This window comes from Calonectris borealis, chromosome Z (genome assembly GCF_964195595.1).
Source record: "Calonectris borealis chromosome Z, bCalBor7.hap1.2, whole genome shotgun sequence".
NCBI lineage: Eukaryota > Metazoa > Chordata > Aves > Procellariiformes > Procellariidae > Calonectris > Calonectris borealis.
This window is the reverse complement of record NC_134352.1, coordinates 47,241,819-47,257,587: the sequence shown is the minus strand read 5'-3', so window position 1 is coordinate 47,257,587 and position 15,769 is coordinate 47,241,819. Positions and strand designations below refer to the sequence as shown.

The 15,769-nt window shown below is 36.4% G+C and overlaps 1 protein-coding gene across 1 annotated transcript in view; it reads left to right on the top strand.

Moving 5' to 3' along the window:
* ALDH1A1 (aldehyde dehydrogenase 1 family member A1) overlaps positions 1–15,769 on the top strand; it is a 34,692-nt gene that overhangs the window by 10,122 nt on the left and 8,801 nt on the right. Inside the window, exons 3-9 of the mRNA XM_075138134.1 lie at positions 2,142–2,282; positions 5,698–5,827; positions 6,890–6,951; positions 8,987–9,115; positions 11,962–12,075; positions 13,715–13,817; positions 14,385–14,569. Coding sequence (XP_074994235.1) covers positions 2,142–2,282; positions 5,698–5,827; positions 6,890–6,951; positions 8,987–9,115; positions 11,962–12,075; positions 13,715–13,817; positions 14,385–14,569 — 864 coding nt within the window. The remainder of the gene's footprint in view (positions 1–2,141; positions 2,283–5,697; positions 5,828–6,889; positions 6,952–8,986; positions 9,116–11,961; positions 12,076–13,714; positions 13,818–14,384; positions 14,570–15,769) is intronic.

The following is a 15,769-nucleotide window of genomic DNA, read 5'->3' as shown; positions in this document are numbered from 1 at the left end:
TTACAAGCAATCTCATTAAATAAAAAGATAATACTGTTCGATACACAGGTTTGCTTTCTCTCCAATAATTTTGCAAACTAATGTGTAATGACAACTGCTATTAACTAAATTGCCAAGTGAAATGTACAAATCTAGTAAATTACACAGTCATTGTGAACCTAATATTCTAGAGCCTAGTCTTTAGATAATGAGCCAAGAGAATTTAGGAATTTAATTTGTGTGTACAATAGGGTTGACAAAGGGCTGTACACTGCCTTGCAGTGGTATTTAAAAAAACACAAGTGGAGATTACAAAGCACAGACACATACGTGGGTGGGAACTGTTTTCCTTTTAGTTTGATGGCTCTTTTAAGCTACATTCGCTAATCCTAAAGGCCCCTAGTAATAATAAAGCAGCTCAACAAATGGTCAGTGGGATGTAAAGTAAATGTACTCCTGTAAAAAGTCTAAACTAGCTCTGAAAGGAGCTATTAGTCTTTATACTCATGGTGTAGATTTATGTACCCAAATTAAATTTCATACAGTTGAAGAACATCTTTTTCTTCTTACTTTTTATTCACAGTCATATATTACTTTATACAGTTATTCTTGGTTTTAATTATTTCTGCACTTGTAGTAGAAAGAACACATGGTACTGTATTTAGTTTTAATTTACATCATTCACACAAGTACAACTTATGGTTTCCCCTGGTTCTTTTCCCGTAAAGGCCAAGGCGTACCCCCCAAGTCATATTGCAATGCTGTAGAATATTTATGATAGAAAGAGGTGAGAAAAAAATATAATGAATTAAATATCCTTCGAATGCAGTTTTCTGGGTCACAGATAAGTGATGAGGTATTTGACGACATTGTGACAGATTCTGAAGAAAACCAATTCTTTTTAATTTGGTAGATTTCACCTACCTGATATAGGTGACTGGTCAGTATTGCCCATAAGTAATGACTGTACTATTTGTAGAGATGCTTCCTATCTTTTCCCAAACTTCCTGGAAAGAACATCGGGTAGTTCAGTGGGCCTCCTGCCTAGCAGGTCTGTAGTGGGCTTTCCAAAACACTTACCCACCCCGCTCCAGGCTTTTAAAAATTAGTTGTTGGCTACCAACATCAGTTAAAGATTCAAGATCTGGTTCAGATTTAGAACAATTGACTTTGGTGCTGACTTAGTCAACTTTGCTGACTTAGTCAACCTTGATAGTGATTTCCCCAGAGGAGACTAACAACCAGCACTACAAAAAAGAGTTTGAAAGAAATCCTTTAAACAATGCATGCAAATTGCTCAGGGAAATGTGCCATGTATAGATTCCTCCTTTTTTTTCTTGAAATTTGTTTTTAATTTCTAACAAAAAAATAGAATAAACCTTCTTTTTATGTCATTGTTTTCCTGGGAAAACTTTTACAAGAACTGTGAAATATAGAAGAATTCCAAGTACTAAAAGCCTTTTCTCAAGAGATTTTTAACTGGGTTTTTTATATCCTGGAACACCCTTGCACAGAAAAGAGTTTTATATAATTCATTATAGATTTTCCTGCTATAGCGAAAGCCAAATGATAAATAATAAATTATGCTATAAAAACCATTAATGGACTGACAAATTAGCTTGCTTAATGCAAAGACAATGCTTAGACTTCAGAATTTAGGCTTAGCATTTTAAACCTGGTCATTTCATTTTATGAAACATTCTAAGGAACAGATTTTTCTAACCTGGTCTTCATCAACCACCAGATACTTTTAGATAATGTTGAGTACTTAAATATTTAACCTACAGCTTTGGGCATCTCTTTGTACATAAAAGAGATTAAATTGCATCAGCAGTGTAATTGGTGGGTGTGTCCCCAATTACAGACACTAAAAGGCAGAGGGTTTGAAAATCTAAATTTTAAAAATAGGGTTCCTTAATAAGTTTTTATTTTAGAAGCTTTGAGAACCCGTCTGTTTCTTGTATAACTTCACATTACTGAAATAATAACAAAAGTCTTTGAAAAAAAATAACCCATGTATCTAAAATTACTGTACTAATTATGATTAGATTGGGGTTGGTGTCTCTTATTTATCTTGCAAAACACCTTGCACATTTAACAACCAACAAGACTGATGACAGAATCAATTACTGATTATAAAAGTTTCTCTGTTTTCCCCACAGGCAGATGTAGACAAGGCTGTTAAAGCAGCTAGGAAAGCCTTTGAACTTGGGTCACCCTGGCGTACAATGGATGCTTCAGAACGAGGAAGGCTCTTGAATAAACTAGCTGACTTAGTTGAAAGAGATCGGCTGATTTTAGCTGTGAGTATGATACATGTACAAAAAGACTGCGGAAAAAGCCTATGTCCTGATTTTTAAAGAAAGATATAAGCAAGCATAAGATGCTAAAAACTTGGAAAGTCAAGCTGTCTCAATACTTGTTTTTCATCTGTATTGCAAATAGACCTCATTAAACTGGTTTGCACGCTGGTCTATTAACACCCCACATCCACAGAGTACTTGAGTATTTGATTAGCTTTAAGATGATACTTAAGCCGCCTACAGTTGATGCAATTTCAGTTGTTGATTCTTAAGGACACACTAACGTAGACCACATGCTTAATATTTGTCTAAACTAAGGCCGGAATCAAGGCCTAAATTCAAAGTCTGGCTCAGCACTTACAGATGGTAGAAGTCAGAACTGGGACAAATTTTGAATTTCATGGCTATGTATTTTGTTATCCTATACCACACCTATAACTGGTCATTCATTAACTCCAGCTTGCAATTGGCAATGAGTGAAAAACCTTAACCAGAACCAAAGGCAGCAATGAATTACTTATTAGTAGGAAGAACATGGGGGGATGAGGAATGATGTCCCGTCCTTACCAATTGCTGTGTATTGGCTATTTTCCACTCTTAACAGCAGACACATAAGTTGTAGCACCACCACCTGCGGATTGTGCACTAAGGCAAGAAAGAACATTTAAGATAGGAATGCACCACTAATATGATAAAGTTTAATACCCCCCCCCATCTTGTTTTAAACCCCACATATGATGCTACCATTGAGACGATCTCTTTGCTATTTCAAGCACCATCTGGAATTAACGTTTAGGCAGGATAACTGTTTGCACTGTCCTGAAGATGAACCCTGGTTTTCTGCCAACAGTCTGAAAAATTTAAAAGAGCAGGAGGAGTATCCAACATTCAGGATCATCACTCAGACTGATCTAGTCACAATTTGAAGTATTTAGCCATTAGCTACAAACCACACCATTGATAAGCTCATAAAATTTAAAGCTTCAAAATATGTAAAACCTGCAAAGAATCTATTGCCCATTCTATTGTCCTTATGGCTCTAGTATAGGAAGATATTTGCATGCGTCCCAAACAGGTTTTTAAAAGAGAAATGAAAATTCAAAGGGACTGAGGTTGTTTCCTTGAACTCCAAAGTCTGCAACTGTCAAATTTATGCTTTTCCTCAATGAAATTATTTCTCTAAATGAATCTTGTCACCTTGATAGGGACTGATAATCACCTAGTTTCTCAGAAGAAAACTTGGGTGGCTAGAACTTGTCTTCACTAATCCTTAACAATGCTAGATTTATTGGAGTTGAGAGAGACAAAATTTTATGAGACTTACATTTCTAATAGGAAAAGTATGCCCCCTTGTCAGTTAAATACTGGATGAGCTGGCATTTGCTTCTTTATTGTACAGCCTAAGGCATTACACATGCAAAGAGGATGGAGAAATAATCTTTTTTCCACAGGAAAGCTGAAACATTAAGTTAGTTTTTCTTCCCACTTGCCATTTCCATACCATGAAAGTATTGCTTTTCTCTGGGCCCCCTCCCAAGTTTCTATCTTACTGACTGTGTTTTTATTTCCTACACCTTATTCACATTATTGACTACTTTTCCCTTTTAGATAAGGTGTGTTTGAATGAAGTGCTTTTCAGACTTCGTCAAAATGAAGAGAGGTTTTCTTCATTCACAGCTTATCTTAACTGCAGAACTAGTACTATAGAATAGCATATAGCCTTGTAAACACTAGAGGTGAAAATAAATCCCCAAAGCTCATTGCAGACATTTTCCTGTGTTCGTGCATCTGGCCAGGATCAAAATTATTCCATTTCAGTGTTTCATATAATGATGAAATGCTTCTCCTAAAGCTCAACAGGGCTATAGGTAGGAAGAATAAGTCAAAGCAGGGTACTCAAAGAGCCACTGAGAATTTTGTTTCTTAGGTTTCAGTCTATTGTGGTGTTCAAAGCTATGGAGTTTGTAAGTTTGAGGCCAGGGAAGAATTTTCTCCTATGTTCAAATAGAACACAGTGCCGGATGTATTGCCTGGAATGGCAAGGGCATATATCATTTAATCAGTACCTTGTTACTGAAAGCCATGAAGCGTTGCTGGCTTCTCTGTCTGTTCTGTTCTATTCCCAGGTATGATATCTGCAATGTGTCCAGTTAACTAAAACTGCAGACTTCACAGGGGAGTTGTTGGTTAAACTTTGTACTTGCAGGATCAGTCTGTAGACTCAGCCTGAAATACTAAAGAACTGTGGAATACAAAATAACAAATTTAGAAAAGAAAATAATATTTCTAAGATCTGACTAGATCTTGAAACTATAGTTTTGGGTTTTCCTACTAAATATCCTAACAGGATTGTTCACAAAGCTGAAGGTCCCCAGTGTCTCTGTGCTGGAAAACATGAGAGAAAAATTCTAGCAGTGTCAAGAAGATGTTCACAGTATTTAAGAACTGCACATCGTCTTTAACTAGATGTCCCAAAAATTAGGGGTATTGAAATTACATTAATCCAAACCACACTCCCTAGATTTGGCTGGAAATCAACCCTATTTAGTGCTGGTGTCTCTGTGGGATCATTAAAGTACTGTGGGTGGAACAGAAAAGTTATAGACGTTGAATGAGTATTTGCTGACTATTATTCTAAAGGTTTATATCTGCCTGGCATGGAGATCCATGGTGTGGAGAGTCAGGCCTGGCTTCAAATAAGACTAGGTAGTTCTCTCAGTTAGTAGTTAGCCAATAAAAGAGAGTCTCTTCTATATAAATATTTAGTTTCATAGTCAATTTTTCTCAGTTAAGAGTTCTTGATGGCTCAGATCTTTCCTTTGAACATCAAACACTCAAGGTATTTTTGGGGTATTTTATTCCCTGCTTTGAGTCTTCTTGCTCATATAGGTTGCTAATCATACATTTATTAAGCACCTAGAAAGATGTTCCTTAATAATTAAACAGCACAGGATCCTAAGTTAATGGGACAGTTATTTCCAGGAAACTACTCTCTACCTTGAGTGTCAGGGCTGAGGAAGGCCACTCATTTTATTTGCATCAGTTATTTGCACAGAATCCTAGCTGATCTTTTCATCTACACTTGTAGAATATTTAATATAAACTAAAGCAGTATAACTGATTCAGATGGGAGAAATGTTACTGTTTTTACAGAACATGTCACCATTACAAATGTGCCATGATCATGTTATCTGCATAGTTCACTGTGAATAAACCATCATGAAAATTTCTCATTTGTAAATTGCTACCTTGGGTTTTTCAAATGCTAAGTATCCTTCAGAAGAGAATTAATCTAAACGTTTGTTCTAAAGCTGAAAACCTCTGAACTTAACAACCAAAAGCTAAATGACAAAGTACAAGCATAAGAATCATTATCAGTATTTGATATTAACTTTGTAATTGCTGTTGTCTGCAGACAATAGAAGCCATTGATGGGGGGAAACTCTTTTCTACTGCCTACCTAATGGATTTAGGTGCCTGTATCAAAACGTTACGTTACTGTGCAGGCTGGGCTGATAAAATCCATGGTCGTACTATTCCAATGGGTGAGTAGTTTTGAGATAACAAAAGTACAGAACTGAAGCCAATGTGATCAGTACAAGACTGCTTTTTTCTAAAAGTTGTGTAACACAAAAAATATCACTAATGGAAAATATTTTAAATAGTTCTTAGTATAGCTTATTTAGGATTTATCATAGTGCTCATTTTAAACATTTAGTGCAGGTATTCACATTTATTTTATGTTCTCTACGCCACTAATAAGTACTGTTTATTGACCAAAAGATTTTAACCTGTATGTACATCTAAGAAGTCTGGTAGATTACTTCTGCGTAGCAATGTATAGTTTATGCAATGGTACAGTAATGAAAACCAGGTATTTGCTTATTAAAGCTAAGATTAACACAAACAGTAATAATTGTTTCAGTTATTGGATAATGTATTAGGAAGAGTACTAAAAGATAGGAATGAGGAAACTTTCCTTTATTTTGCTGAAATTTCATTCCGTTCCCTCTCCCATTAAGCAACTCTATGAAAACATTGTTCCTAGTTGCCTTCTTTTGGAAGGACAAAGAAAAGAATGGTAATAAAGAAGGAATTAAGGAAAACTAAAGTGATAAATACTTCCAACTTTTTGCATCACGTAGATCTCTATACTAGGCTTAATGGAACACATGTTTATTTGAATCTAAGAGAATTTTGTACTTAATGGATTTGATTTAAGCTAAAATCTAATATTAAAAAAATGTCTGATACATACCTAGGATTGCAAGTAGCTTTTAAAAGAGCACTTTCAAAAAAAAAGGTGATAGAAGAAAAAAGAAATGAGGAATGCTCATTGGTGTGCTGTGCATACCATATTGAGAAGCAAAGTTATCACTGCAAAAAGTCAGTCAGACTGGCAGAATCAAACCTTGGAGCTATGAAGAAAGTAGATATTGAATCCAGATGTACTTCATGGTTGGTTTTTTGCATAAGATTTTGAAAATATCATTTATAAGTAAAATTGTATCCAGCTAAGTTTGGTATCCAACTTTATCTTCTTTCTGATTTAACTGTTTCTCACAAATGCTTTGTCTGAATGTCTAATTTATTTCTTCTTTCCCTAGATGGAAACTTTTTTACATTTACAAGACATGAGCCTATTGGTGTGTGTGGCCAAATTATTCCTGTAAGTTGGAGCCACCTATGTAAAACACAAATGTTCCTGTTATAAATGGAAATGTTTTGAAATTTTGTTTATTGCAAGTGCATTTGTGAAACATTACCAGTCAAAAACTTTCAGGTTTGAAGGATAGAGACTATCCTGAGTACTCATCAAATTCTGCAACATGGAGTTTTTGATGAGTCAGTCCAGTCCATCTTTGTCTCTCTCCTCCCTGTATATGAAGGGAGAATAAATCTCAAAAGATTGACTGATGGATTAGTTTGAAAGACAGAATTGTGTTTTGCTGGAACTGAAAGAATTAGAAATGCACAAATAGGAGAGGGTAATATTTACAACCTATAAACAATAAGCTCTTCAGGACGTGGAACATCTGTTCTGCTCTGTACAGCATCCAAACAGGTGGATCTTTATTTATGAATAAGACTTATTCAGGGTGTTGATCGTACAAGTAACAAAACAAAGAATGTGTCCAGTAAGCACAGTGATACAGAGCCATATGTTCCCAAGCTCCTGTTCTGAGCATCTAAATTCCCACTTTTGAAGACACTTATTTTAAATGAAATTCAAAAGGCCTGTCTGAGCCTGACCATCCAAAACACTGAGGAACACAACCTTTAAATTTATTTGTGAGGTCTATACAGCTTCAGTGTGTTGCTGTGAAAATGATTATATGCACTAGACACTCCTAAACCACCCACCTCTTTGCACATGGTAGGTGTGAGCAGCCTGACCTGACCTGCTCCACAGCTTACGAGATTCTGAAATAGTCAGCTTGTCTATCAGGTTTGCTCAGATCTGTGGGTCCCACACACGTTCCTGATGTCTTTCAGTTGAGCTTGCAGATTTGCTATCTCTTTAAACCACGACATTGATTTAGAGAACATCACAACATCACTGGAACACATTTAAATCCAGACTCCAGGAGAGCTTGGGAACTTGCCAGTTTAGATTCTCTTGTAGGTCAGGCACAAGATATTTCAAGTAAAGCACTCAGAGTCAAGATATGCCAAAGAACTAGAAACCCTAGATGTGACCACTTCTAAATAAAATTTCATCGTGGAAGTACAAGCAGTTAGTACAAACACTGGCTTCCCTTACAAAATGTTCAAGGACTTCTGAATATATCTTCATTTTCTCTCCATTGAAATGTGAACCCACCAAGCTGCAGGTTTTTACGTAAACCAAAAACTTTGAGGCCTATGTGAACATTGCAAAACACTTTTGCTAGCTCATCATTTCCGTTTCCCTTCCACTCACACGGTTCCACTTTAATGACAAAGATCCAGAAAATCCTGTAATCCCTTGCTTTGTGTTATTTGTGCTCCTGTTATTTTGGGGGATGGGGTGAGACTGAAATGAGATAAGAAGAGAGACAAAGAACAGTTGCATGTATACTCTCCCAAGCCTTTTTGACATAATAGGTAACTGTTAACTGCCTTTTTCCCCACTTTCATAAAGGTAGGCACACTGCGTCTTTTGTGCTGAGGCTCATGGGCTCAATGCTTCCAAAACTATTAGAAATATTCTCAAAGGGGCAACCCATTTTTCCCCCAGCCACATTGTCTCTTGTACTGCTGAATATGGGGTCCAAAGGAGTCAGCTGCTCTGCAGTCTGGCTGGACTGACCACAATGGAGAGCTGCCAGTGAAATATCCAGGGAAGAGTGCAGGGGCAGTGTTACATGTTATTACCTTGTCTCCCTTAGAAAACTGAATTGATGACAGATGTGATCATTTAAGATAGCAAAACTCCCAATTTCACCACTAATCCAGCAACTTTCTGTAAGGCTTTGTTAGAGGAGTACGCTTATTGTCTCTTGAGCTTTTAACTAAAACCTTGGATCCTCTGGACTCACATATACCAAAATCACTGGTCTTTGTACAACATGGCTTGCCAGTTGCTTTTTCAAAATATCTTCATTCTCAAAAGAGTTCAACAAAGAGTTCAACCACCCAGTTGACAATTGTTATCATAGAAAAAGTAAAGGCATTTTGGTGATGTATTAGAAATAGGATACACCTTCTCATCTGTCTTTCAGTGGAACTTCCCATTAGTTATGTTCATCTGGAAGATCGCCCCTGCCCTTTGTTGTGGAAACACGGTGGTTGTCAAACCAGCAGAACAAACTCCACTGACTGCCCTTTACATGGGATCCTTGATTAAAGAGGTAAGTCGTTAACAACAGAGTTTTTTGCCCTTCTCAGAAATGTAAGAGTATACTGCAGCTGGAATGCCACAGAGGTAATATAAGCCAGGCTGTCCTCTGCAAGTACTTCTCATTGCATGTCTAGCCTTGTACTATGGAACTTACCTTACTGTAAACCAGTGAAGCAAATCCAGGGCAAAAGCACGCATATCTTTCAACCTAGTCCACACACATAAAAAAACCCACAATAGCAATTTAGTAAACTCCATTCCTTGGCAAACATATTTGTATTACAAAAGCACAGTACCTTTCAAAGTCAAAACCAAACAAGGAGTAAAGAACAGAGTACCTAGAGGTGGGTGGCAATGACTTTATTATCATAGTTATCACAGAAAAAGACCTGTTTGTACAGCTAATTATTATTATTTTTTAATTGAACAAACTTTTCACCCACCTAGGTTTATTATTAACAGGGAGCTGTAATATTGAACTGGTAATTGCGGCCAAACTTGTCAACTCTCTTTACACAGAAACTGGGAGAATACACTTTGTGCTCTTGAACACAAGCAGTGTGGTAACTTCTCCAGTGTCTCCAAAGTTACGTTGACTATTGTGCCCAGCCCAGCAAACACCCAAAGAACAGTTAAATAGTTTAGCTATCTTGCTTCCCAACAAAATCAACAAATGTAATCTAACATGTTTGAAGAGTTGGCACAGATGTCAATAATCACCAGTGCAGTAACCTCGCAGAGTGTTAATGGAAATGACTTGGCACATTTTATTATTCTGCTTCAAAATAATGATTCAGCAGAGCATACTGACTGGTTATGCATTAATATTTCACAGAAACTAAATGACTATCAGGAAGGAGACAAGTCCTGCTGTTATTGCATCACATAGTAAATGCTATTAAGTAATATTGGGGAGGAGGAATTGCTTTAAAAAAATATCAGAGATACCTTCTGCATTCGTTTTTAACAATAAGTATCAGAAAGTATATTTCTCTGAGAAAGGAACGTTACAGGGAAAGTAAATCAGTTCTGCTCGGAGTCTAATGAAATATCTGATATTCTGATTTCCTGAAAGGACAGCTCATAAGTGGGAATGTGATCAGTGGTCCATTTTTTATGCACACTTACAACGGTTACAGAGTGGTAATGACCGGTATAACGCTAGAGCATTTTTAGTAAAAGGCAGGATGATTCTCATTTTACGCATTCAGTCAGTGTTCAACTGGATGGGAAGCTTAAGTATATTATTGTTAAATATCTTTGGTATATTATCTGGTAGATATTGTGGAGCTTTAAAAAAAGACAAATATTCATTTTGTCAAGTCCTTAAAGATTTATTCACCCAAATCTAGCTGAGTTTTAATTTACATCCAGATTACCTAAATAAAGTTGGAGCCCAAATCCCTGATAGTGATCAAAACCTCAGTGATCACTTCAGTAGCTGCTTTAGACTTATTGTGAAACTATCTGAAAATCTAATTTAACTTTCTACTTCTCAAATGTCCACACTAAAAAAATAATATAGTCACTTTTGGTAATCCTCACTATCCTTTTTAATAATCCTCACAAGGCTCCTTTGCTAATATGTAAAGAATAGCTTCTAATACAGCCATGGAATTTAAATGCCTGAAGTGAGACAGTGTGAATTAGTCCCTCAAAAAATATTCTTACTTTACTCTACAAATTAAGTATGAAACACAATGCTAAGCAAATAGAAGGAACCTCATTGTCTCATCAGTTCTGGGGCAAATATTAATCTGGAATATTAAATGAGCATAAAAAGTAGTGATAGAATGTATCTGAGCATGAACCTGTAAGGAACCAAAGTTGCTTGAACAAAAGTAATTGTCTGGTGTTCATAACACAGGACATGAAGTTAGGAGCTGTAACTCACCAGCTGAAATTCGCCATTTTCCAAATGAAAATGGAATCTTTGCATGTAATTGCAAAGTTCTGTTTAATACTAAAAAGAGACTCATTTAAGTGATAATACAGGAGATGCATCTTTTTGGTCTTTTAATTCTATGCTTGCTCTGCAAGTACTATTGAGATCCCATAGCTGTTTCATAAGCCAACAGGAAATCCAGCCGCACTTTACACATCCATGGGAGATTGCCTGACAAGCTGTTGGAAGAAAATAACTTATTTTGCCTATGAATGGAACATAACTAATACAGAATTGGTGGGAAACAATAGGTTTGATTTGGCCCACAGGAAAAGCCTCTTTAAATAGAAAATTTGCAAGATACTGGAACTGTGCATATCTCAGGTATCCAGATTTTTCATGCTTGGTAGCTGATCTGCCTCTTTTGTGCTGTAAACTCTTGTGTTGCCCACTCTGTATTTTCAACCCAAGTCCAGAGGAAGAAGTAAAGACTTTGAGTTTGAAGTACTATTTCCATCATTTTTCTTAATAGAATTTCAGTGTAAGTCAGCAGATCATTAATTGAATTCCATCCAGCATGAGGGTTAGTGAGCAGAAGTCAGCAAGCACACAGGATGATTTAAACAGCTTTAACAAAGTAGACATGAAACTAAGCAATCTTTTCCTTTACATATCTGACTGGGGGAGAAAAGAAGAGAGAAATTTATTCCTTGGCAATGACACTGAAAAAGAACTAAAATAAAATGTTCTTTCTTTAGAAAAAGAGCCAGTTCAATAGCCTAAAAGACAGGTGAGGGAAAGAGGGCGTAAATCATATGAGAATGAACACATTTGGGACTCTAGGGCTGAGAATAACTTTATGACTGAGAAAATGTGGCTGGAGAACTGAAAAGGGAAGTAAGACTGTATGAGACATGTTCTTCTAGTCATTATCCTTCCACAAATTTACACGGTTCTCTCTTCCAATTCAGGCAGGATTTCCATCTGGAGTTGTGAACATTGTGCCAGGCTTTGGACCCACCGCTGGAGCAGCAATTTCTCACCACATGGATGTAGATAAAGTAGCTTTCACAGGCTCTACAGAGGTACTATAATGAATGCAAGAAAATATAAACAGGAAATGATTTAATGTCTAACTTGTTCTATGTAACTATTTTAACTTTTTTCTTTCTTTTGGCTGCTGGTTTGTTAAACAAAGTCTGTTTAATGATTTGTTGGTTATTATTAACTTTAAACATATTTAAACAATGTTTGTATTTCAGGAAAACCCTTCAAACAAAGGAACTCCATGAGATACACTAGGTTCTAGTATATCAAGGCTATTTTTAGTCTTGTCCTTTAAAAAGAAAACATTTTCCTAACTTTTGGGTTGCTTCTTTTTTTAAGAATAATTATTTTAAAAAATGCGAAAAGTGAAACAGGCTGTGCTCCATTCTCTTTAATTTTAATAACAACAGGATGGTAGGAAGGTACTTCATAAATCATTCCTGGTTCTGCACACACTTAGGTGAGGTGATGGCTTTTTGGTATTTGAATGACACTGATGATCATCTGGGTGGTCTTAAAGGTATGTTTGAATACGTATCAATTTAATAATTGAAAGGAAGGCTACTGTTAATTTTCCCTAACCTTCACTCTGAAGAACTATGAGAGATATGATTGAAGATTTCTCAATGCAGGCACTATATAACTATATCCTTTACACAGTACATTATAATTATATTATTTGTCTGTATGCATGCTACATGGAAGACCTACCAGCTGGTGTCTTAACTTCTTGGATGTACAGTCCAAAGACAAATATCATTGCCTCGTGTCAAGGATCTTGCCTAAGTGCAAGAGCTATGTTTACTCTTAGAAACCTTTAGCTCTAAAGTAATGGGAAAACCACCCCAAACCCTGACATCTGTGAAATATCCCACAAATGTTCCCAATGGACAGTAACAACTACAATTCCCAGTGCCCCACGTCCCTCCAAAGGCATGTGGACCAGAGAGTGTTTTCATAGACTTTGGTGACAGTTCTCTTCTTCTGACAGTGTAATTTAGCAGCGAGCAATGAAGGCAGGAAGGCTGGCAGAGGGCGGAAGCTATCTGATGGTTGCTAAACATGAGCATTTATAGACCAAAGCCACAAGGACTACAGACAGGTTTTCCCTTCACAGTTTTTCCAGGACAATTCATATTAAGTAGTTCCTTTAATTATGCCATCAATAGATGGGTAGAAAGAAGCAGGGTAGAGGTTTTATTTCCTCTTCTTCTTTTTTCTAAGGGAGAAACTGGAATAAGGAAGAGTTGGCCATGCAAACAGAGTAGATATCTACTTTTTATCTCATACACTTCGTGCATCAAAGAGCTTTCCCATGTATAAAACAGAGGAATTTCAACCTAATGGGAGTAGCTGGCAGAGCAGAAATCAGTGCCTACCTTAGATTACAGGTACAAGCAAGTAGAGTGGTGGTAACCAGACATCTTTGGCAGTTAACATGAGCGTGTCCAGGGGGAAACTCTTCCAGAAAGCATTCCCGGTTCTTAGACTGCAAGTCACCTGCACACTGACTCTTCTTTTTTTTTTCTTTTTTTTTTTTAGTTTATTTTTCATTTTTACAATTACTGGGATAGTAGATAACTGTGAACTGATTTTCACTTTTAAGGAACTCAGAGAATTGTTATTGAGGTCATAATAAACTTTTTGAGTTGAAGCTGTCCTCTCTCTACCTTTTAGGTTGGCAAATTGATTAAAGAAGCGGCAGGGAAGAGCAATCTGAAGAGAGTTACATTGGAACTTGGAGGAAAAAGTCCTAACATTATATTTGCGGATGCAGACTGTTAGTAGCATTTTTACTATATAAACCTACTACTTTTGCAAGTCCCATATTCTTTTTCTTTTCTTTCTCAGTAAATTATTTGTACCTATTTAATGAAGGAGTGAATTTTAATGTTTTCTGGTGACATCATAGTTTTAAGTTAGATTGCCACCAAAAATTGGTGTCCCCTGAATGGATACGAACCTCTGACAACCTGTCCACTCTCACTGTAATTAAGGATCATCTTAATGAAACATGAATGCAGAACCAAAAGCAGCTAGATGGGTCTTATACAGGTTTGTTAACTTTCTAGCTGAGTACTCCTCTTGGTACTGCTGATAGGGCAAATAACGTTGAATCCACATTCCACATAGAACAGCTGAATATGTGTTTGTCTAGGTGTACCATGCTACTTTTGATAACAGTAGTTTTGGACATAAGTAAATGCATGAATATCTGTGTTTTAAAGGGCCATAAAAATAAAAAAGTGTTAAAAAGGGAAATGAGATGGAATGACAATTGTTTGTAAAGAATTTATGATATGACCCTTCAAGTTTATAATCTGATGAGCTCTGCATTTCTTTGCAGTGGACACCGCTGTGGAATTTGCACATATTGGTCTGTTTTACCACCAGGGACAGTGTTGTATAGCAGGATCTAGGATTTTTGTGGAAGAGCCTATTTATGATGAGTTTGTTCGTCGGAGCATTGAACGAGCAAAGAAGTATACTCTTGGGAATCCTCTGTTGCCTGGTGTACAGCAAGGTCCTCAAGTAAGTAATGTTACATGCTTCCAATATAACTGTGACATGACATCACAGTTTAACGTACTTCTAAACTTATTGTTGCATTAGTTTCAAGGCTAAATACAGTTGTCTATTGGTTAGTCTGGAGGACCAGGAGGAAGAAACTGGAGTGATGGTTGTTTGTGCCACTATCATAGGCCTAAGGGTGAGGTTTCTTTCTCTTTTCTAGTTCCTTTTATTATGGAATGGGAACAAGTATATAGAACTGAAATGCTTTGAGAAAGCTCCAATGCAACAGCTACAAAAGCACAAGTACGATCACCCGTGTTAGAGATTGCTAACATTATGTTCAAATAGTGCCAATGTAAGTGAGTAGCTTGAGGAAATAAAATTTAATAGTGTCTTTTCTCCTTTTTCAAGGTACTAGTTGTTTCATTATGCTGCTCTCAGTTTTAGAATATTACACAATCAAAATGCATAATTTTCTACTTTTTCCTGCTTATGTTAAAAGGTTATGCCAACAGCTTCCCCATTAAATGAATTTTAAAATGCAAAATTAAAAATCATAGCTATCACAATGCTGTGGATTCAGCAGATCACATTAGAGCATTGTTAAATTAGTTTTCATCTAGAGTCTTATTCCCGTATCAGCTTGTACTACAGGATATATACTTTCTTGGCAGAGCTATGATGCATATATTCGATTGTCACAGAATAAAGGAACTGTATTAGAGACAAAGCAAAAGCTGGAGATAAAGAAACTCCCACACATTTGATAATGTAATGTGTTCTTCATTGGTTACCACAGTCATTTTATGTAATCAAAGACACCAGGTACACTGGAAAACTGCATTCCAAGCCACACAAGCTTTGGAGAATTTAAAAATAGTAAGGGTGCTATTTTGATATCCCACAATGTGTCTTGCTAATAAACTAATATGTTCAGCTGAATAAATTTAAATGCCAGAGGACAGGAAGATTGAAACAAGTAAACTCCAGGTGTCTGGTGTACAGCTAATACAAAACTAATAATACAGGAATAACTAATAATAAAAATACAGGAATACACTCTAGTGTTATTGTGGCTTTACTGAGTTGAAATTCATGCTAACAATTTAAATGAGAGATGAAAGTAACTTTTACTAAAGAAAAAGGAAGCTTAAACCTCTGAAAAAAAGCATTGTTGAAAACATTTGAAAGAGCATGAAGACTCTTTTCTCTTCCAGT